This window comes from Antedon bifida, chromosome 2 (genome assembly GCF_963402885.1).
Source record: "Antedon bifida chromosome 2, ecAntBifi1.1, whole genome shotgun sequence".
Taxonomy (NCBI): Eukaryota; Metazoa; Echinodermata; class Crinoidea; order Comatulida; family Antedonidae; genus Antedon; species Antedon bifida.
In genome coordinates this window covers 11,988,201-12,011,683 of record NC_136227.1, presented here as the reverse complement: position 1 = coordinate 12,011,683, position 23,483 = coordinate 11,988,201, and the positions used below count along the sequence as shown (strand labels likewise).

General features: G+C 38.4%; 3 protein-coding genes across 3 annotated transcripts in view; 2 read left to right on the top strand and 1 right to left on the bottom strand.

Moving 5' to 3' along the window:
• LOC144858820 (uncharacterized) overlaps positions 1-23,483 on the top strand; it is a 240,976-nt gene that overhangs the window by 149,310 nt on the left and 68,183 nt on the right. The window lies entirely within an intron of this gene.
• Positions 1-23,483, bottom strand: part of LOC144858827 (uncharacterized) — an 87,151-nt gene that overhangs the window by 34,105 nt on the left and 29,563 nt on the right. The window lies entirely within an intron of this gene.
• On the top strand, positions 7,949-11,484 carry LOC144858826 (uncharacterized). The gene is made up of 3 exons (XM_078714944.1): positions 7,949-8,231; positions 8,755-8,888; positions 10,597-11,484. Exons 1-3 carry the CDS (start codon positions 7,949-7,951, stop codon positions 11,482-11,484), a joined length of 1,305 nt encoding a protein of 434 aa, XP_078571070.1.

Below are 23,483 nucleotides of genomic sequence, written 5' to 3'. Positions count from 1 at the left end.
CTGTACATCATGTACATGAACGACCGCCATGCCCCTGTGTACCTGTGGGACTGTGTGGCAATCAAGTACGCACTGGCCTTACCATTACTGTACATCATGTACATAAACGACTGCCATTCTCCTGTGTACGTGTGGGACTGTGTGGCAATCAAGTACACACTGGCCTTACCATTCCTGTACATCATGTACATAAACGACCGCCATTCCCCTGTGTACGTGTGGGACTGTGTGACAATCAAGTACGCACTGGCCTTACCATTCCTGTACATCATGTACATAAACGACCGCCATTCCCCTGTGTACGTGTGGGACTGTGTGACAATCAAGTACGCACTGGCCTTACCATTCCTGTACATCATGTACATAAACGCCGCCATTCCCCTGTGTACGTGTGGGACTGTGTGGCAATCAAGTACGCACTGGCCTTACCATTTCTGTACATCATGTACGTAAACGACCGCCATTCCCCTGTGTACGTGTGGGGCTGTGTGGCAATCAAGTACGCACTGGCCTTACCATTCCTGTACATCATGTACGTAAACGACTGCCATTCCCCTGTGTACGTGTAGGGCTGTGTGGCAATCAAGTACGCACTGGCCTTACCATTCCTGTACATCATGTACGTAAACGACTGCCATTCCCCTGTGTACGTGTAGGGCTGTGTGGCAATCAAGTACGCACTGGCCTTACCATTCCTGTACATCATGTACGTAAACGACCGCCATTCCCCTGTGTACGTGTGGGGCTGTGTGGCAATCGAGCACGCACTTGGCTTACCATTCCTATACATCATGTACATAAACGACTGCAATTCCCCTGTGTACGTGTTAGACTGTGTGACAATCTGATACGCACTGGCCTTACCATTCCTGTACATCATGTACGTAAACGACTGCCATTCCCCTGTGTACGTGTGGGACTGTGTGGCAATCAAGTACGCACTGGCCTTACCATTCCTGTACATCATGTACGTAAACGACCGCCATTCCCCTGTGTACGTGTGGGACTGTGTGGTAATCAAGTACGCACTTGCCTTACCATTTCTGTACATCATGTAGGTAAACGACCGGCATTCCCCTGTGTACGTGTGGCACTGTGGCAATCAAGTACGCACTGGCCTTACCATTCCTGTACATCATGTACGTAAACAACCGCCATTCCCCTGTGTACGTGTGGGACTGTGTGGCAATCGAGTACGCACTGGCCTTACCATTTCTGTACATCATGTACGTAAACGACCGCCATGCCCCTGTGTACGTGTGGGACTGTGTGGCAATCAAGTACACACTGGCCTTACCATTCCTGTACATCATGTACGTAATCGACCGCCATGCCCCTGTATACGTGTGAGACTGTGTGGCAATCAAGTACACACTGGCCTTACCATTCATGTACATCATGTACGTAAACGACCACCATTCCCCTGTGTACGTGTGGGACTGTGTGGCAATCAAGTACGCACTGGCCTTACCATTCCTGTACATCATGTACATGAACGACCGCCATGCCCCTGTGTACCTGTGGGACTGTGTGGCAATCAAGTACGCACTGGCCTTACCATTCCTGTACATCATGTACATAAACGACTGCCATTCCCCTGTGTACGTGTGGGACTGTGTGGCAATCAAGTACGCACTGGCCATACCATTCCTGTACATCATGTACATAAACGACCGCCATTCCCCTGTGTACGTGTGGGACTGTGTGACAATCAAGTACGCACTGGCCTTACCATTCCTGTACATCATGTACATAAACGACCGCCATTCCCCTGTGTACGTGTGGGACTGTGTGGCAATCAAGTACGCACTGGCCTTACCATTCCTGTACATCATGTACATAAATGACTGCCATTCCCCTGTGTACGTGTGGGACTGTGTGGCAATCAAGTACGCACTGGCCATACCATTCCTGTACATCATGTACATAAACGACCGCCATTCCCCTGTGTACCTGTGGGACTGTGTGGCAATCAAGTACGCACTGGCCTTACCATTCCTGTACATCATGTACGTAAACGACTGCCATTCCCCTGTGTACGTATGGGACTGTGTGGCAATCAAGTACGCACTGGCCTTACCATTCATGTACATCATGTACATAAACGACTGCCATTCCTCTATGTACGTGTGGGACTGTGTGGCAATCAAGTACGCACTGGCCTTACCATTCCTGTACATCATGTACATAAACGTAACGACTGCCATGCCCCTGTGTACGTGTGGTACTGTGTGACAATCTAGTACGCACTGGCCTTACCATTCCTGCACATCATGTACGTAAACGACCGCCATGCCCTGTGTACGTGTGGGACTGTGTGGCAATCAAGTACGCACTGGCCTTACCATTCCTGTACATCATGTACATAAACGACCGCCATTCCCCTGTGTACGTGTGGGACTGTGTGGCAATCAAGTACGCACTGGCCTTACCATTCCTGTACATCATGTACATAAACGACCGCCATTCCCCTGTGTACGTGTGGGACTTTGTGGCAATCAAGTACGCACTGGCCTTACCATTCCTGTACATCATGTACATGAACGACCGCCATTCCCCTGTGTACGTGTGGGACTGAGTGGCAATCAAGTACACACTGGCCTTACCATTCCTGTACATCATGTACATAAACGACCGCCATTCCCCTGTGTACGTGTGGGACCGTGTGGCAATCAAGTACACACTGGCCTTACCATTCATGTACATCATGTACGTAAACGACCACCATTCCCCTGTGTACGTGTGGGACTGTGTGGCAATCAAGTACGCACTGGCCTTACCATTCCTGTACATCATGTACATAAACGACCGCCATTCCCCTGTGTACGTGTGGGACTGTGTGGCAATCAAGTACGCACTGGCCTTACCATTTCTGTACATCATGTACATAAACGACCGCCATTCCCCTGTGTACGTGTGGGACTGTGTGGCAATAAAGTACGCACTGGGCTTACAATTCCTGTACATCATGTACATAAACGACCGCCATTCCCCTGTGTACGTGTGGAACTGTGTGGCAATCAAGTACGCACTGGCCTTACCATTCCTGTACATCATGTACATAAACGACCGCCATTCCCCTGTGTACGTGTGGGACTGTGTGGCAATCAAGTACGCACTGGCCTTACCATTCCTGTACATCATGTACATGAACGACCGCCATTCCCCTTTGTACGTGTGGGACTGAGTGGCAATCAAGTACACACTGGACTTACCATTCCTGTACATCATGTACATAAACGACCGCCATTCCCCTGTGTACGTGTGGGACCATGTGGCAATCAAGTACACACTGGCCTTACCATTCATGTACATCATGTACGTAAACGACCACCATTCCCCTGTGTACGTGTGGGACTGTGTGGCAATCAAGTACGCACTGGCCTTACCATTCCTGTACATCATGTACATGAACGACCGCCATGCCCCTGTGTACCTGTGGGACTGTGTGGCAATCAAGTACGCACTGGCCTTACCATTCCTGTACATCATGTACATAAACGACTGCCATTCCCCTGTGTACGTGTGGGACTGTGTGGCAATCAAGTACACACTGGCCTTACCATTCCTGTACATCATGTACATAAACGACCGCCATTCCCCTGTGTACGTGTGGGACTGTGTGACAATCAAGTACGCACTGGCCTTACCATTCCTGTACATCATGTACATAAACGACCGCCATTCCCCTGTGTACGTGTGGGACTGTGTGGCAATCAAGTACGCACTGGCCTTACCATTCCTGTACATCATGTACATAAACGCCGCCATTCCCCTGTGTACGTGTGGGACTGTGTGGCAATCAAGTACGCACTGGCCTTACCATTTCTGTACATCATGTACGTAAACGACCGCCATTCCCCTGTGTACGTGTGGGGCTGTGTGGCAATCAAGTACGCACTGGCCTTACCATTCCTGTACATCATGTACGTAAACGACTGCCATTCCCCTGTGTACGTGTAGGGCTGTGTGGCAATCAAGTACGCACTGGCCTTACCATTCCTGTACATCATGTACGTAAACGACCGCCATTCCCCTGTGTACGTGTGGGGCTGTGTGGCAATCGAGTACGCACTTGGCTTACCATTCCTATACATCATGTACATAAACGACTGCAATTCCCCTGTGTACGTGTTGGACTGTGTGACAATCTGATACGCACTGGCCTTACCATTCCTGTACATCATGTACGTAAACGACTGCCATTCCCCTGTGTACGTGTGGGACTGTGTGGCAATCAAGTACGCACTGGCCTTACCATTCCTGTACATCATGTACGTAAACGACCGCCATTCCCCTGTGTACGTGTGGGACTGTGTGGTAATCAAGTACGCACTTGCCTTACCATTTCTGTACATCATGTAGGTAAACAACCGGCATTCCCCTGTGTACGTGTGGCACTGTGGCAATCAAGTACGCACTGGCCTTACCATTCCTGTACATCATGTACGTAAACAACCGCCATTCCCCTGTGTACGTGTGGGACTGTGTGGCAATCGAGTACGCACTGGCCTTACCATTTCTGTACATCATGTACGTAAACGACCGCCATGCCCCTGTGTACGTGTGGGACTGTGTGGCAATCAAGTACACACTGGCCTTACCATTCCTGTACATCATGTACGTAATCGACCGCCATGCCCCTGTATACGTGTGAGACTGTGTGGCAATCAAGTACACACTGGCCTTACCATTCATGTACATCATGTACGTAAACGACCACCATTCCCCTGTGTACGTGTGGGACTGTGTGGCAATCAAGTACGCACTGGCCTTACCATTCCTGTACATCATGTACATGAACGACCGCCATGCCCCTGTGTACCTGTGGGACTGTGTGGCAATCAAGTACGCACTGGCCTTACCATTCCTGTACATCATGTACATAAACGACTGCCATTCCCCTGTGTACGTGTGGGACTGTGTGGCAATCAAGTACGCACTGGCCATACCATTCCTGTACATCATGTACATAAACGACCGCCATTCCCCTGTGTACGTGTGGGACTGTGTGACAATCAAGTACGCACTGGCCTTACCATTCCTGTACATCATGTACATAAACGACCGCCATTCCCCTGTGTACGTGTGGGACTGTGTGGCAATCAAGTACGCACTGGCCTTACCATTCCTGTACATCATGTACATAAATGACCGCCATTCCCCTGTGTACATGTGCGACTGTGTGGCAATCTAATACGCACTGGCCTTACCATTCCTGTACATCATGTACGTAAACGACCGCCATGCCCCTGTGTACGTGTGGGACTGTGTGGCAATCAAGTACGCACTGGCCTTACCATTCCTGTACATCATGTACGTAAACGACTGCCATTCCCCTGTGTACGTGTGGGACTGTGTGGCAATCTAGTACGCACTGGCCTTACCATGGCATTCCTGTACATCATGTACGTAAACGACCGCCATTCCCCTATGTACGTGTGGGACTGTGTGGCAATCTAGTTCGCACTGGCCTTACCATTCCTGTACATCATGTACGTAAACAACCGCCATTCCCCTGTGTACGTGTGGGACTGTGTGGCAATCAAGTACGCACTGGCCTTACCATTCCTGCACATCATGTACGTAAACGACTGCCATTCCCCTGTGTACGTGTGGGACTGTGTGGCAATCTAGTTCGCACTGGCCTTACCATTCCTGTACATCATGAACGTAAACGACCGCCATTCCCCTGTGTACGTGTGGGACTGTGTGGCAATCAAGTACACACTGGCCTTACCATTCCTGTACATCATGTACATAAACGACCGCCATTCCCCTGTGTACGTGTGGGACTGTGTGGCAATCAAGTACACACTGGCCTTACCATTCATGTACATCATGTACGTAAACGACCACCATTCCCCTGTGTACGTGTGGGACTGTGTGGCAATCAAGTACGCACTGGCCTTACCATTCCTGTACATCATGTACATAAACGACCGCCATGCCCCTTTGTACCTGTGGGACTGTGTGGCAATCAAGTACGCACTGGTCTTACCATTCCTGTACATCATTTACATAAACGACTGCCATTCCCCTGTGTACGTGTGGGACTGTGTGGCAATCAAGTACACACTGGCCTTACCATTCCTGTACATCATGTACATAAACGACCGCCATGCCCCTGTGTACGTGTGGGACTGTGTGGCAATCAAGTACGCACTGGCCTTACCATTCCTGTACATCATGTACATAAACGACCGCCATTCCCCTGTGTACGTGTGGGACTGTGTGGCAATCAAGTACGCATTGGCCTTACCATTCCTGTACATCATGTACGTAAACGACCGCCATGCCCTCTGTACGTGTGGGACTGTGTGGCAATCAAGTACGCACTGGCCTTACCATTCCTGTACATCATGTACATAAACGACCGTCATTCCCCTGTGTACGTGTGGGACTGTGTGGCAATCAAGTACGCACTGGCCTTACCATTCCTGTACATCATGTACGTAAACGACCGCCATGCCCTCTGTACGTGTGGGACTGTGTGGCAATCAAGTACGCACTGGCCTTACCATTCCTGTACATCATGTACATAAACGACCGTCATTCCCCTGTGTACGTGTGGGACTGTGTGTGGCAATCAAGTACGCACTGGCCTTACCATTCCTGTACATCATGTACATAAACGACCGCCATTCCCCTGTGTACGTGTGGGACTGTGTGGCAATCAAGTACACACTGGCCTTACCATTCCTGTACATCATGTACATAAACGACCGCCATTCCCCTGTGTACGTGTGGGACTGTGTGACAATCAAGTACGCACTGGCCTTACCATTCCTGTACATCATGTACATAAACGACCGCCATTCCCCTGTGTACGTGTGGGACTGTGTGGCAATCAAGTACGCACTGGCCTTACCATTCCTGTACATCATGTACATAAACGACCGCCATTCCCCTGTGTACGTGTGGGACTGTGTGACAATCAAGCACGCACTGGCCTTACCATTCCTGTACATCATGTACATAAACGACCGCCATTCCCCTGTGTACGTGTGGGACTGTGTGGCAATCAAGTACGCACTGGGCTTACCATTCCTGTACATCATGAACGTAAACGACCGCCATGCCCCTGTGTACGTGTGGGACTGTGTGGTAATCAAGTACACACTGGCCTTACCATTCCTGTACATCATGTACGTAAACGAACGCCATTCCCCTGTGTACGGGTGGGACTGTGTGGCAATCTAGTACGTACTGGCCTTACCATTCCTGTACATCATGTACGTAAACGAGGTGGTTCACTTTACAAACTAGTGTATGATATTGTCTTAAAATGAACTCAAAGAACCTGCACGTGAACCTGATTCAAGTTGTCATATTTTACTACAAGATGCACACCAGGAACAATGTACAATGACCCAGACGGTGACGTCTTAGTTTACGACCTTATTTGGAAAGAAGATGACTATGGTATCAGTTTGTAAGAAGATGGCAAGTTACTGTGGCAACCGTTAAAAGCGAATCATGTAGTTATACCCGTGAGGGCGACTGACAGGTGCGGTGCTACAGAGGCCGCCACTATTGATGTGACAGTTATAGAGTGCCCTTGTCAAAACGGCGGGAAATGCAAAGAAGACAAAGAATATAAAGAAACTGATGTCGTCTGTATCTGTCCAGATGATTTCAAAGGTGATCATTGTGAAAGTATACCACCGTACGATCTATCTGGTGACGTCTGCACACCGAATCCTTGTCATCATGGCTCGTGTTCTGTGTCAATTGATTCCATCTTCTTCTGTATGTGGTATTGCAACCTTCATGGAGAGCGGACACGGATAAAATAGTGCTGCGGAAAGTGTCCTAAATCCGACCAAACAGGACTTTAATTACTATTTATCGACTATATTGAGAATTATAGACGCACAGTCTCAACAAATTATATATTTTATGATTTATTTTGCTCTATTTTACTGGTTTTCCTAATTTTAAAACCATGACTACCAACGAGGCCAGTAGTAGACGAACCCGCAGTAGCCAACCGGACCAGCCACCTGTAGACAATGAGGTAAACATGCATACATTGCATGCATTGTTAACCAAATTGGACGCTGATATGAACTACCGGTTTGACGCGCCAGCGTCTCAAATGATCAAGGTGAATGCAGACATTAAAGGCATTCGAACTGATATGGCGGACTTGGAGACAGGGGTGAAGCATATGGACAAAGATATTCTTGAAATTAAGGAGGAAAATTTAAGCTTGGTTGATTGGAGTTGTATTACTGATCTTGATTCTTCTGACCATGCATATAATGTTTTCATCCATAAATTCACAGAGGTCTACAATGTACATTTTCCCATCTCTAAACATTCCAACAACAATTCCCGGCGTCGTTGTATTCCTCAAAAGCCTTGGATTACTTCGGCGATCCTAAAATCAATAACTCGAAAAGATAAATTATACAAAAAGTATGCAAGTAACCCTACTGAATCCAACAAAACATCTTATGTTAATTATCGTAATAAACTTACTTCTTTAATCAGGATTTCTAAACAGCAGTATTATGCTGAAAAGCTTGAGGAAACAAAGTTTAATTCAAAACAGACTTGGAATGTTCTCAATAACATTATGGGTAGACAAAACAATAAACACATATCATCATTTTTAAAAATAAATGATATACATATATCTGATTCTCAAATTATTGCTGATAACTTTAATAAATACTTTGTCAACATTGGTCCTGAATACCTGCGTAAAATTCCTCAATCTGATATTACTTTTAATTATTTTTATAGATAACATAAAATCACCCGTTAACTCTCTGTTTGTTTTACCAACTGATAAAGATGAAGTACTCACAATATTCAGAAATCTGAAATCTGGTGCTAGCAGCGGTTTCGATGACATTAAACCAGATATTATTAAATCTGTTGGAGAATTAATAGCATCTCCACTTGTTCATATTTTTAATTTATAACTAGCTACCGGTATTGTCCCGGAGAAGCTGAAAATTGCCAAGATAATTCCCGTCTTTAAACATGGTGAGACTGATAAATTTAGCAATTATAGGCCCATCTCGGTACTGCCCGTTTTCTCCAAAGCATAATTCATAAAAAACTCTATAATATTTTTCTCGATTTAATTTATTGCATGAGAACCAATTTGGTTTCCGCCCAAACATGTCTACTGAAATGGCTGTTCTACAAGCATATGATAAATAATCTCTGAATTAGAGAAGAAAAAGCATGTTCTTGGGATAATTCTGGACCTTTCAAAGGCCTTTGACACCGTTAATCACGACATTCTCCTGTCTAAACTACAGCATTATGGTATACGTGGTGTTGCCTTTGATTGGTTCAGAAGTTACCTGGCGGATAGAAAGCAATATTATCTCTTTTAATTATCATAGTTCTTCTTCTTTAAACATTTGTTGTGGTGTTCCACAGGCTCAATTTTAGGCCCGCTACTCTTTATTATTTACATTAATGATTTAGCAAACATCTGTAAACACTCCAATCTTATTTTATATGCAGATGACACTAACCTTTTAATTTCAGATAATGTTTTAAACCGTCTAGTTGATAATGTTAATTCCGATCTCTCGACTATCTCGAGTTGGTTTAAAGCAAATAAGTTATCGCTTAATGCTAATAAAACTAATTATATGATTTTTAAGAACAGATATAGTAACCGTGTTTACAATGACCATAACATTTTCATTGATAATAATAACATCTCTCGTGTAACTAGTTGTAAATTTCTTGGTGTAATAATGGACGAATGCTTAACCTGGAATCAACATACAATCCATATTGCAAACTTAGTTTCAAAATATTCTGGTATTCCTGTTAGGCTAAAACCAATTTTACATGTCAATGTTCTATCATCCTTATACAAAACTCTAGTCCTTCCTCATATTCAATACTGCAGCTTGATTTGGGCTGACCACAATAACTGTCGCCTTGAAACTGTTTATCGCAAACAAAAGCGCATAATGCGTTTATGCACAAATTCTCAATTCCGTGAGCATTCACCACCATTATTTGCTAGTCTTAACAACTTAACTGTGTATGATATTCATAAGTTATCAAAAGGTGTTTTCGTGTACAAATTTAAGAATAATTTATTACCAGCTAACTTTTCTAATTATTTTGTTAGAGTAAACTCAGTTCATAATTATGGCATCAGGTCCTTTGATACTTATCGTCCTTATAATTTTGTTACCGATATGGGTAGAAACACTATCAGAGGACATGGTCCAATTTTATGAAACAGTATTGATGCTTCTATTCGTAATTCATCATCTGTCAAAGTATTTAAAAAGTTTTATAAAAATAACTTGCTCTTAACTTATCAATGAGTGTTACAAATATGTTTACATTTACATTGTTCTTTTGCTTCTTTTGGTTTTATCACACTATCTTTGAGTTCATATGCCAACATGTTTAGCTAGTATTGTCTCGTCCTGTGCTTCAATTATGTTTGTATCATGTATTAATTATTTTGTTAAGGTGGCCAAATACTGTACGAGCTTTGCTCTTTTTTGGTCATCCTTCCATTTTTGCATATATTCATTACACTTTTATTATTATATTGGAAAATAAAAACTGAAACTGAAACTGAAACTGAAACTGTAGCAGTCTGTCACGTGTGATCCTAACCCGTGCTTTGATCGTGTCGTCTGCTCCGAAACAATAACCGACGGATCTCTTAGCTTCAGGTGTGGACCTTGTTCTCCTGGATATTCTGGTGATGGCGTATCATGCGTTGAAGTAAATCGCTGCTCTGTGAGATGTCCAAAGAACATGCGGTGCACTGGGGGAAATAAATGTATATGCGAAGAAGGTTGGACAGAATGTGGTTGTAGAATAGCTGTTTGTAGACCTGACTGTCAAAATGGAGTGTGTGTTGCACCGGGCGAGTGCAGTTGCTACGAAGGATACACGGGAAAATTCTGTGATAAAGTGACTTGTCGTTTAAACTGCCAAAACGGAGGTTATTGCTCGGACCCTGATACGTGTGTATGTCCTGCTGGGTATTCAGGACCTACTTGCTCACAAGCACTCTGTCAAACAAATTGTATGAATGGTGGTGTTTGTGCCAATCCTTCGCAATGTCTTTGCTCACGTGGATATCATGGAAGATATTGTGAGACAGGTGTATGTGATGAGACGTGCTTGAACGGTGGAAGATGTGTACGCAAGAATACGTGTTCATGCCCACATAGGTTCATTGGTAGACGATGCGAAATTCCCCTCTGTGAACCGCGGTGTCTTAATGGTGGACGCTGTGTATCCCCTGATTTGTGCTCATGTGCTTCTGGCTGGCGAGGCAGACATTGTCAGAAAGCCGTTTGCAGTAATGGATGTCGTAACAATGGTGTATGTATCAAACCAGATGTGTGCGCATGCCCTCAAGGCTACAGTGGGACTTCTTGCCAAAAACCATTTGCGAACGTTCATGTTTGTATGGCAGACGGTGTGTTGAACCATGTCGACATGGACGCACTGGCGCTTACTGTGTGAGAGCCGATCAACTCGCCAAAGCCAGAGCTACAGACGGCAATACCGGTAATAAAAGAACGAGAGATATTTAGAGGTGATAGTATTTGACTCGAAGACTTGGTCTCTTGACTTATGATGTACATTTAGGCATGCGCAGCAATACGTAATTAGTAGCACCTTGAACTTGAAGAAAAGGCCTTATATGGATATAAATATTATAATAAATAATGACATTTATACTTATATAATGATCTTGTATATAAAAATTAAAGTCGTCCAGTTTAAATTCTTTCTAACAGACCATTGTAAAAAGTTTTAAATGTACGGGGCGCAATGTGGGAATTAGATTAATACGTTTACGTATAGTCTGTACAGCCTGCCTACTCTACTGAAACCACCGGATTTAAAATAATTCTTTGGTTGATTACCTTGATTACGTAATGCTAACTTTTTCAAGTAGACGATTTCTCTACAAAATTGTATAATTATGATTAGTGTTATACTATTTCAATTATGTACTGATCATTCATGTAAAGCAATTGTAAAAAGTAAATGTATATAATTATTAAGAAAAAAAAAAGGAACAATGTTAAAATATGCAAATTAATCACTTGACAAGAAAAACAATTTACAAATATATTAATAAACAACTTCATTTAACAGGTCTGCCTCATTAGCCCTTAATTTCAAAACTGAACTTGTCATGTCACACAACAAAGCGGCAAGCACGCCACCAATATTTTGGAACGTAAGTGATAACATTCAAACACTCTCCGTTTATTTAAGTGTTGATATACTATTTGTTAGCAAAGTGTATTTAGAAGTGATAGTGAGTTGAAAATTACAGTAGACCTGTAAAGATGGCCTATGATTGTGTAAATGCTATTTTAGGAAACAAATGCAAACTTTATGTCTGTTCTGTTATACTAGTAGGCCTACTTTAACTAAAATCATTGGTAATGTTTGTCTTGCTAAAAGATGTATTGTCCCCCAATAACATGAACAATAAAAATTAATTAAATCAGACTTTGAATAGGTTATTTTGTAGTTTTAATAAAGTTAATCACTTCTGGCCGTAGAAAAAAAAATATTTTCACTTAAAAAATAACATAATACAGTAAATGGTTAAATTCAACCAAAAATCCATTGGCTGGCAGTCAATTTGATCATTTTTGCTTAAATACTTTTTTTAGATCAAATTTATCGAAAAGTGGATAACTATCATGTGACATTAAATTGCATATTCAACAACAAAAAAGTTAAAAATTATTTTTCAGGGGGACAAAACATCTTTAAACGAAATGTCCTAGATTTAATTAATTTTGTATGCCAACTAGTACTAACTATATGGCCGTCCAATAAAGTGTAATTTGATTGTATGAGCATTAAGCGATGGACTCATCCTCTAAAAAGTTGGTACAATTCAATGGAATCAATAGTTACAATCGTCGCATTGAATACCGCGTTGATTCGATCTGACACACTTAGTACAAGAGGGGTTACATGCTATATCACCACTCAGTGCGAGAATCAAAAGCGAAACAAATGCAAGATCAGTATAGTATGGTTTATTTTAAACTTCGGAGTGACGAACGAATAAAGAATCTATGTATAGGCTGGCAAGTCTTGGGAAGCGTGTCATTATTTGTGTTGATTCCACAGTATCGGTTGACTTGATGAGTATTCCGCCTTCCCCCTTTTACAAATTACAGATATTAATAGAACTACTAGGGCAGTTCTTTGATGTCCCATGTTCGCTGTATCAGTCGGAGAGCCGCGTTGGGAAATATGACCGTTATCGCTGAATTTTCGACTTCGCATGACGTCATAAATTTTAGAAGCCCTCTCTCGGCACAGAAGCATCAACGTTTCGCGCGAAAACATTAGCATAAAGTATACGTCATTTAATAGCTGTTTAATAAACATTAGTAGGCGAAAAATTAACCATATATGGTAAGATCAGTTCCTTATATGCTTAAGATGTCGCAGGTCACCTAATTTTCTGAATAATTTGTTGGATTTGTTGTCAGCGACAATTTCTTTCCAAAGTTCGTGTGCGTCCGTCAAAACTGAAGTTTTCTAACAGGTGTTTGTTTACAAATTTTCCATTAGTGGGATTTGCATCCCATACAGTGAATTACCAAAAAACCGACGTATATGGATAGAGTAAGTATCAATAGTCTGTTTTACGTTAAAATTGGCTTGAAACCCTATTTAAGCTTCCTATAGCGAACATTTTAAAAAAGGTCCTCATGTCATATATTGTTACGTCTCGCGGCACTAGTTCCGTCGTGTGTGGTGCATGGTGTGTTGATTGTGGTTGTTGTAGGTGAGTATATGCACGACCTGGTGGATGTTGTCGTATTATATCGGCCTAGGCCTAGTAACATGTTCTGTTAATAATTTAAATACTTTAGTTACAATTTAGTATTATTAAAGTATCGTTACAATCCTACTCTATATTGAAGATGCATTGGGAAGTTTTAAAAAGATAATTAAGCAAATCGCAGCCTGATACAGGTATAGGCCTACCTATTCTATATAGTTAAATATTTATTTATAGTAAAATTATTGACAACTGAGGGGTACAATTTATTTATAATATTAATAATTATTACAATAAACAGACATAAGGAAATTTTGTATTTGCTGCTTTTTCATGGTAGGCCTATATCTGAAAATGTTTTCAGGTTGTTGAATAATTATACTGTATAACGATGCAATGTTTTGTTCATATCATAGTGACAATTATTTAAATAGTTTCATTCATTACATTTCAGCTATTCATTTTCATTTTAGGTTTTTTGTTGGTATCAAGACTCGACGATTTCCTGTCTCGTTCTTCAATATGAGGTTGGACGGTGGAAGCTGTAATGGTTTTCTCGATTTCAATATCATTGCTGCAGCTGATAGTTTTTCATTTTATTCGCTAATAATAATACTGTATAACATACACATTCATGCGCATTCAAGTTTTAGAAGCGTTTCAGATCAGTCAATGATAAGATATAAATTAAGTTGCAATTGATTGATTGATTTACTTTATTAACCAGAGTCACACAGATACATACAATATAAACATATAAAACAATCATAAAATCAGTACAACCGTAAGACTCACGTAAGTTAATATGATATAGGCCTAGCTAGTTTGTTATGTTTGATGAACAAGGTGCTATTTAAATAATATATACAGTAGTAGTATTTACTATTTATATCAGTATTGTTTGAAAGATATTTGTATTAAAAACTGCTTTTTCACATTCTGTATACGTAAAAAAAAAATTGGTTGCTTGTGTGAAATGCAAGTTGTATCTAATAAAGTAATATTTATATACAAGTAAATGATGGACTTATATTTTTATATCTTGGTTTCAGCTGGGCCCATAATTATCTTTTTTAAAAACATGACCATTTAAAAATACACGTTTGAGTCTCTGAAACAAACATGCCCGATTTTATAAAACATTCCCCATATATAAATTGAAAATGGGTTATTTATTTTTATTTTTCCATTTATTGTTTTTTTAACAGTTTTTTATTTGTTCTGGGCCTAGTTTCTCCTTCAGGCTTCTTCTTGCTTGATATATGAGCAGAGCTGGGATAGACCTACCACCAGCCTAGACTATAGAATACCCAGCTACTACTGTATACTATTATTAACACTCACTCTAGGGTAGGCCTACCTAACTAATATTAGTATTATATCAGAATTACTCAGCCTAGCTAGGCCTAGAAAATACTATTTTTAGGCCTAGCTAGGCTAGAAATCAAGTAAGTAATTATAGTAGTTAGCCTTTCCTAGCTCAGAAACCAAATAGAACAATAATCGGGGAGCAAATTGAAATCTTAGGCCTATGACGTAATACGCCTGCATGAAAACCGTATTGAACACAGACACGATTCGGTCCGGGACGATTCGTACCAGCTTCTTAAAACGTAAACAAAGTTTCAAAATGGCGATTTTTCGATCGAAACAGAACAGAAATGTAGTAGGTTTGGTTTGATTAGTGGGAGTTGCATCCCAAGAAAGCTTAAAATTAGATTTTTATTTTAATAGATAGCTTAATAGTTTATCTTGAAAGGATTTTAAATTCGCTTTGAAACCTTATCTAGAAAATATGAAATTTAATGATTTTTTACCATCATTTAAAAAAAAATTAAAGTAAAAAAGTTTATACATAAAATAATGATATTTCTTGAAACAAAAAATCTGTGGAATTTAGATCACAGTTTTTATCATTATTTACGCTTGTAGTTCAACTATTGAAATACGTTTATTGATTTCATTTAATATCAAAATTATACCATTTTCTAAGTGTACTAAAATAGCAAAAATTCCAACATTTTCCACGAAGCGCGCCCTCACAATGAATGAAATCAGTGATGCGTTACCAACGCGGCTTTCCGACTGGTATGTGACCTATACAATACAGACAAATAAATAAATAGATAAACGGTACAGCTTGAAAAAAAAGGTTCAGGGACGATTCGGCCCTGAGACGATTCGGCCCGGGACTATTCGGCCCGCTTTTGGTGGGACGATTCGGCCCACTTTTGGGCCGAAACATCCCACTTTGTGGGCCGAAACGTCTCACTTTAGACCAAATTCATATTCATTGTTTTGGGTATTTATCAAGTTTTTAAAGGTGTTTAACAATCCGCAATTTATTGATATTGACAATGTTGATATAATATATATAATAAATTACTAAAAAAACGTAATTTTATATTCAATTTATTACTTCGAAAACCTTGATTATTTCGTGCATTCACCAAGCGGCCAACAGGGCGTAACTTGTTTACATCGTTAGCGTGACTAAAAATTGATCATTTTCGACAATGTTTTCAAAATGTTTGCTTTATTGCATCTTTATCCCTAGTAGTATTACCCCATAGTCTCTCTGAAAATAAAGTTTGGGGAAAAAGCTTATTTTATGCTTATAAAATGCATATCAAAGCCGATAAATGTAAGTGTGCCGAATTGTCTCAGGGCCGAATCGTCCCGGGCCGAATCGTCCCAGGGCCGAATCGTCCCGGGCCGAATCGTCTCAGGGCCGAATCGTCCCGTTACCGAAAAAAAACAAAGAGATAAAACTCAACTGTAATTTAAAATACAGTGGAGATCACGGTTAAATCAAACAACTGTGCAGTTCTACGCTTATAACTACAAATTACCGATCTCTCGACAATAATTGTAATGAGGTGGTTCACTTTACAAACTAGTGTATGATATTGTCTTAAAATGAACTCAAAGAACCTGAACGTGAACCTGATTCAAGTTGTCACATTTAACTACAAGATGCACACTAGGAAAAATGTTAAAATATGGAAATGAATTACTTGCGAACTTGATTAGGCTTGGTTGGTGTAGACATAATTTACATTTAAGGAGCTTCTCTATTTTGCTTCGGGAAAGTTACTTTTTAAATTCTTACAATGTTGTATGTATCGGCCCGTAGGCCTAATTGTTAGTGTTATTTCTTTTGTCGAGATACTACTAGGCCTATATTTGGAACAGAAGGGCAGGGCGTAGGATTTGAATTGATGTCTGTACTTGAATTTAAACAGGATGCATGTGTTCTCTTGGTAAAATGCAATCTGCAAAATGCATTATTTGCTTCACAAAGAAGATAGCGTTATTCCATCCATAATCCGTACAGGTTACCTACATCTTTAATAAGTCGTTTGTTATACACAATTCTTTTACTTTGATTAGAAGAATTAAATATTGGATTTGATATAATAATTCTAATTTTTGTTAATTATAATCACAGACAAAATGAGATTTTAGGCTATAGTAATCATTCATAATACCGTAAGCATTAATCTACGCATTGCGTAGCCTACGCCTTGCGTGTGAAGCCACTTACTACGCCACGGCCGTGGCGTTAGATAACTATAGCCTAACGCTATGTCGTTTGTTCCACAGTCCATTGTTGCTTGATAATTTATTCATTCAGAGCACATCGGAACCCATTTTTTAAATAATATATTTCTAAACAATTTTATATAATACAATTTTTAAAAACCAGATTATATATATTTTTATTTTTGTAATGAACAATTGATGATGTATTTAATATGTAGGCCTATACAGTATCCAGTACTTTATACTGGATAAAATATCAAAAAAAAAGAAATATATTTGACATATTATTAATTTTGATATAATTTAACGTACGATCACGCACATACAGAGACGCAGACAACTAAACTTTAAATAAATGTTTATTTGATTTGATATAATAATTCTAATATTTGCTACGTCTACTCTGAGACCCGTAAGGCCCGTATTAATGACTGGACTATCTCTGGATTTAGTCTGGACAATATTAAAATCGGCAAAAGATAATCATGAATACGGGCCAATGAGATTGTAGTATGCACTATGCAGTCATTCACAGTAAGAACCTAAAACAACAGTCACTGATCGTTTTATATTTTAGTACATAGATATAGATATCACATACCAGTCAAAAAATCAAATTTAGTCCAAAATATCATAACCAGCAACTACAATTGAAAAACATTCCTGTAAACAAGAAAAACAATTTACAAATATATTAATAGACAACTTCATTTAACATGCCTCATTATTTAAGCCCTTAATTTCACAACTGAACTTGTCATGTCACACAACAAAGCGGCAAGTACGCCACCAATATTTTGGAACGTAAGTGATAACAGTTATCAGACATTCAAACACTCTCCGTTTATTTAAGTGTTGATATACTATTTGTTAGCAAAGTGTATTTAGAAGTGATAGTGAGTTGAAAATTACAGTAGGCCTGTAAAGATGGCCTATGATTGTGTAATTGCTATTTTAGGAAACAAATGCAAACTTTATGTCTGTTCTGTTATACTAGTAGGCCTACTTTAACTAAAATCATTGGTAATGTTTGTCTTGCTAAAAGATGTATTGTCCCCCAATAACATGAAAAATAAAGATTAATGAAATCTAACTTTGAATAGGTTATTTTGTAGTTTTAATAAAGTTAATCACTTCCGTAGAAAAAAATGTTTTCACTTAAAAAAATAACATAATAAATGGTTAAATTCAACTAAAAATCCATTGGCTGGCAGCCAATTTGAGCATTTTTGCTTAAATACATTTTTTTAGATCCAATTTATCCAAAAGTGGATAACTATCATGTGACATTAAATGGCATATTCAACAACAAAAATTAATTAAATTATTTTTCAGGGGGGACAATACATCTTTAAACGAAATTTCCTAGATTTAATTAAAGATGTATTGTCCCTTTGACTGATTCCAAAAAATAAAAAAAAACATTTCGAACACAAGTGGGTCATTTTGAAGTATCATAAATAGTTATTAACTTTCACCAAAAATTAGTCGAAAAAAAATCATTTAACTGAAATACAGACGTTTTTTTGTTCAAAAAATAACTTTGAATTCCAGTCAAAGTTTTCGATCAAAACATACCTCATAATGCAACGCGCTTGTTTGGCTACTCTGTTAGACCTGCCACAAGTCTGTATTCATTGTCTTTTTTTTTATTTATTTGTTTTTATTTCGATTTTTTGTCCAAAATCAAGTAGTATACGTATGAAACGCCATATGTGCCAAAATATTTATCTTTCTACTAATATTAAGACAAAAATCCGTCTGGAACCCAGACTACTACTCTGTATGCATAATCATAATTTCCTCGCGATCTGTGTGATTCTCAACCGTGACAACGAGTTGTAAACAATCCTAATTAGCATCATGCATAAAGCATACTCGTTGTTTGACATATCTGTTTACTTTCGCTCGCGACGATTTTCCAGACGTCATAGTTGTTTGCCGTACTGTGTAACGTTGCGTGATTAGTGTAACATGATGTACTCATTCCATTATTCATTTATTTATTTGTGTCAATAAAAAAGACAAGAGTACAAAAATAAGACACAATTAATTTATATACCAAAAAGGGAAACAATACAAAACGTGGTGAGATTATTATACATCTCTCTGATTAAATCATATTTATTTATCTAACTTTGTTTTACAAGGGTAACTCTAACAGCTGTACTACAGCAGAAAGCTGACTTGAAGGGAAAACAATACAAGTTAAAATTCTCAAAGATTAAAATCCCTTAATATAGGCCAAATCTTTTAAATCTATGAAAACTAATGTTTAATTAATTTATATTTTAAACTAGAATTAATTCAAAACACTTTTATAAATAAATCTATGAGTAAATTCATATAATAAATTAATAATTCAATTAATTAATACCAAAAATGAAACATAGATAAATCTAATTCGATTGATGTCCGAGAACAAATAGTCTGTTGTATCACTGAACTGAACTGAACACACAATGTGTTGAGATGTATTATCTGAATCATACTTGGCAATCGTAAACTCGATGATTCTTTACCGATAATAAACAGCATGTTTACATAGTTTAGCAAATTCAATCATTAGACTTGCCCAAGTCTGTATTTATTGTCTTTTTTATGCTATGTCCAGGCAATCTAACAACAGGATGCCAAAACAAAAAACATATGTACCAAAATATTATCTAATTATTAAGTTGAACCACAGTTTATAGCGTAGACTAAATCATCATGATCTACCATCATAACATTTAGTAAGATAAAGAGAAATCATGTATGATCATAGATCATGATCTATCATGCTATAATAATAATAATAATCTATTGAAACTACACCTTTACATAGTTGACATAAACTACACCTTTACATAGTTGGCGTAAACTACACCTTTACATAGTTGGCGTAAACTACACCTTTACATAGTTGGCATAAACTACACATTTACATAGTTGGCATAAACTACACATTTACATAGTTGGCATAAACTACACCTTTACATAGTTGGCATAAACTACACATTTACATAGTTGGCATAAACTACACCTTTACATAGTTGGCATAAACTACACATTTACATAGTTGGCATAAACTACACCTTTACATAGTTGGCGTAAACTACATCTTTACATAGTTGGCATAAACTACACATTTACATAGTTGGCATAAACTACACATTTACATAGTTGGCATAAACTACACATTTACATAGTTGGCATAAACTACACATTTACATAGTTGGCATAAACTACACCTTTACATAGTTGGCATAAACTACACATTTACATAGTTGGCATAAACTACACATTTACATAGTTGGCATAAACTACACATTTACATAGTTGGCATAAACTACACATTTACATAGTTGGCATAAACTACACATTTACATAGTTGGCATAAACTACACATTTACATAGTTGGCATAAACTACACCTTTACATAGTTGGCATAAACTACACCTTTACATAGTTGGCATAAACTACACCTTTACATAGTTGGCATAAACTACACCTTTACATAGTTGGTATAAACTACACCTTTACATAGTTGGCATAAACTACACCTTTACATAGTTGGCATAAACTACACCTTTACATAGTTGGCATAAACTACACCTTTACATAGTTGGCATAAACTACACCTTTACATAGTTGGCATAAACTACACCTTTACATAGTTGGTATAAACTACACCTTTACATAGTTGGCATAAACTACACCTTTACATAGTTGGCATAAACTACACCTTTACATAGTTGGCATAAACTACACCTTTACATAGTTGGTATAAACTACACCTTTACATAGTTGGTATAAACTACACCTTTACATAGTTGGTATAAACTACACCTTTACATAGTTGGCATAAACTACACATTTACATAGTTGGCATAAACTACACATTTACATAGTTGGCATAAACTACACCTTTACATAGTTGGCATAAACTACACCTTTACATAGTTGGTATAAACTACACCTTTACATAGTTGGTATAAACTACACCTTTACATAGTTGGTATAAACTACACCTTTACATAGTTGGTATAAACTACACCTTTACATAGTTGACATAAACTACACCTTTACATAGTTGGCGTAAACTACACCTTTACATAGTTGGCGTAAACTACACCTTTACATAGTTGGCATAAACTACACATTTACATAGTTGGCATAAACTACACATTTACATAGTTGGCATAAACTACACCTTTACATAGTTGGCATAAACTACACATTTACATAGTTGGCATAAACTACACCTTTACATAGTTGGCATAAACTACACATTTACATAGTTGGCATAAACTACACATTTACATAGTTGGCATAAACTACACCTTTACATAGTTGGCATAAACTACACATTTACATAGTTGGCATAAACTACACATTTACATAGTTGGCATAAACTACACCTTTACATAGTTGGCATAAACTACACATTTACATAGTTGGCATAAACTACACATTTACATAGTTGGCATAAACTACACCTTTACATAGTTGGCATAAACTACACATTTACATAGTTGGCATAAACTACACATTTACATAGTTGGCATAAACTACACATTTACATAGTTGGCATAAACTACACATTTACATAGTTGGCATAAACTACACCTTTACATAGTTGGCATAAACTACACATTTACATAGTTGGCATAAACTACACATTTACATAGTTGGCATAAACTACACCTTTACATAGTTGGCATAAACTACACATTTACATAGTTGGCATAAACTACACATTTACATAGTTGGCATAAACTACACATTTACATAGTTGGCATAAACTACACCTTTACATAGTTGGCATAAACTACACCTTTACATAGTTGGCATAAACTACACCTTTACATAGTTGGCATAAACTACACCTTTACATAGTTGGCATAAACTACACCTTTACATAGTTGGTATAAACTACACCTTTACATAGTTGGCATAAACTACACCTTTACATAGTTGGCATAAACTACACCTTTACATAGTTGGCATAAACTACACCTTTACATAGTTGGCATAAACTACACCTTTACATAGTTGGCATAAACTACACCTTTACATAGTTGGTATAAACTACACCTTTACATAGTTGGCATAAACTACACCTTTACATAGTTGGCATAAACTACACCTTTACATAGTTGGCATAAACTACACCTTTACATAGTTGGTATAAACTACACCTTTACATAGTTGGTATAAACTACACCTTTACATAGTTGGTATAAACTACACCTTTACATAGTTGGCATAAACTACACATTTACATAGTTGGCATAAACTACACATTTACATAGTTGGCATAAACTACACCTTTACATAGTTGGCATAAACTACACCTTTACATAGTTGGTATAAACTACACCTTTACATAGTTGGTATAAACTACACCTTTACATAGTTGGCATCAAAATAACATAAAGAATACAAACAATACAACAAACGGATACAAAATAAATGGCGTGAACACAGAAACAACTAATTTTAAACCAACCGACTCGATCTCTGTTGTTAGTCACACATCACTGAAATAAAAAACCATTCAATATTAGGGTAATAAGTGAAAATAATCATGATAACTTAAACTATAGTATATATAATATTAACTGAAAAATATTGATAACTGAAAAGGTAACATACACTATCACCACACTAACATTTGCAAGCTAGCTCTGAGATTATAATTTTGTTTTTCCATGATCTTTATCAACATAGATTAAAATGTTACTGCTGAGGAAAAGTGCATAGTGTTTATGTGTACTGTTGCATACAAAGTCACGTTAAATTAATAATGTTTCTCTCCGAAGTCCAGGCAATCTAACAACAGGATGCAGGATCTATTATGCTATAATAATAAATTAATAATGTTTCTCTCCGAAGTGCTATACTAGATCACGTTATACCCAGATATTTATAATTTATACTACACTCTAGATAGAAAAACTAAAAATATTAAAACATACTAATATCGATCAGCAAGAAGTTAATTTTGTAATCAATTGTTTAATAAGTGAAAGAATGAGTTGCAACCATAATTTCCACATTTGGATAGCTTGAAATCATGTTTACCATTATAAATGCCAATACCTTTAGACTTATAATAGTGCCCTCTATAATGGTTTGACAATTTTTTCAAAATATTATAGTG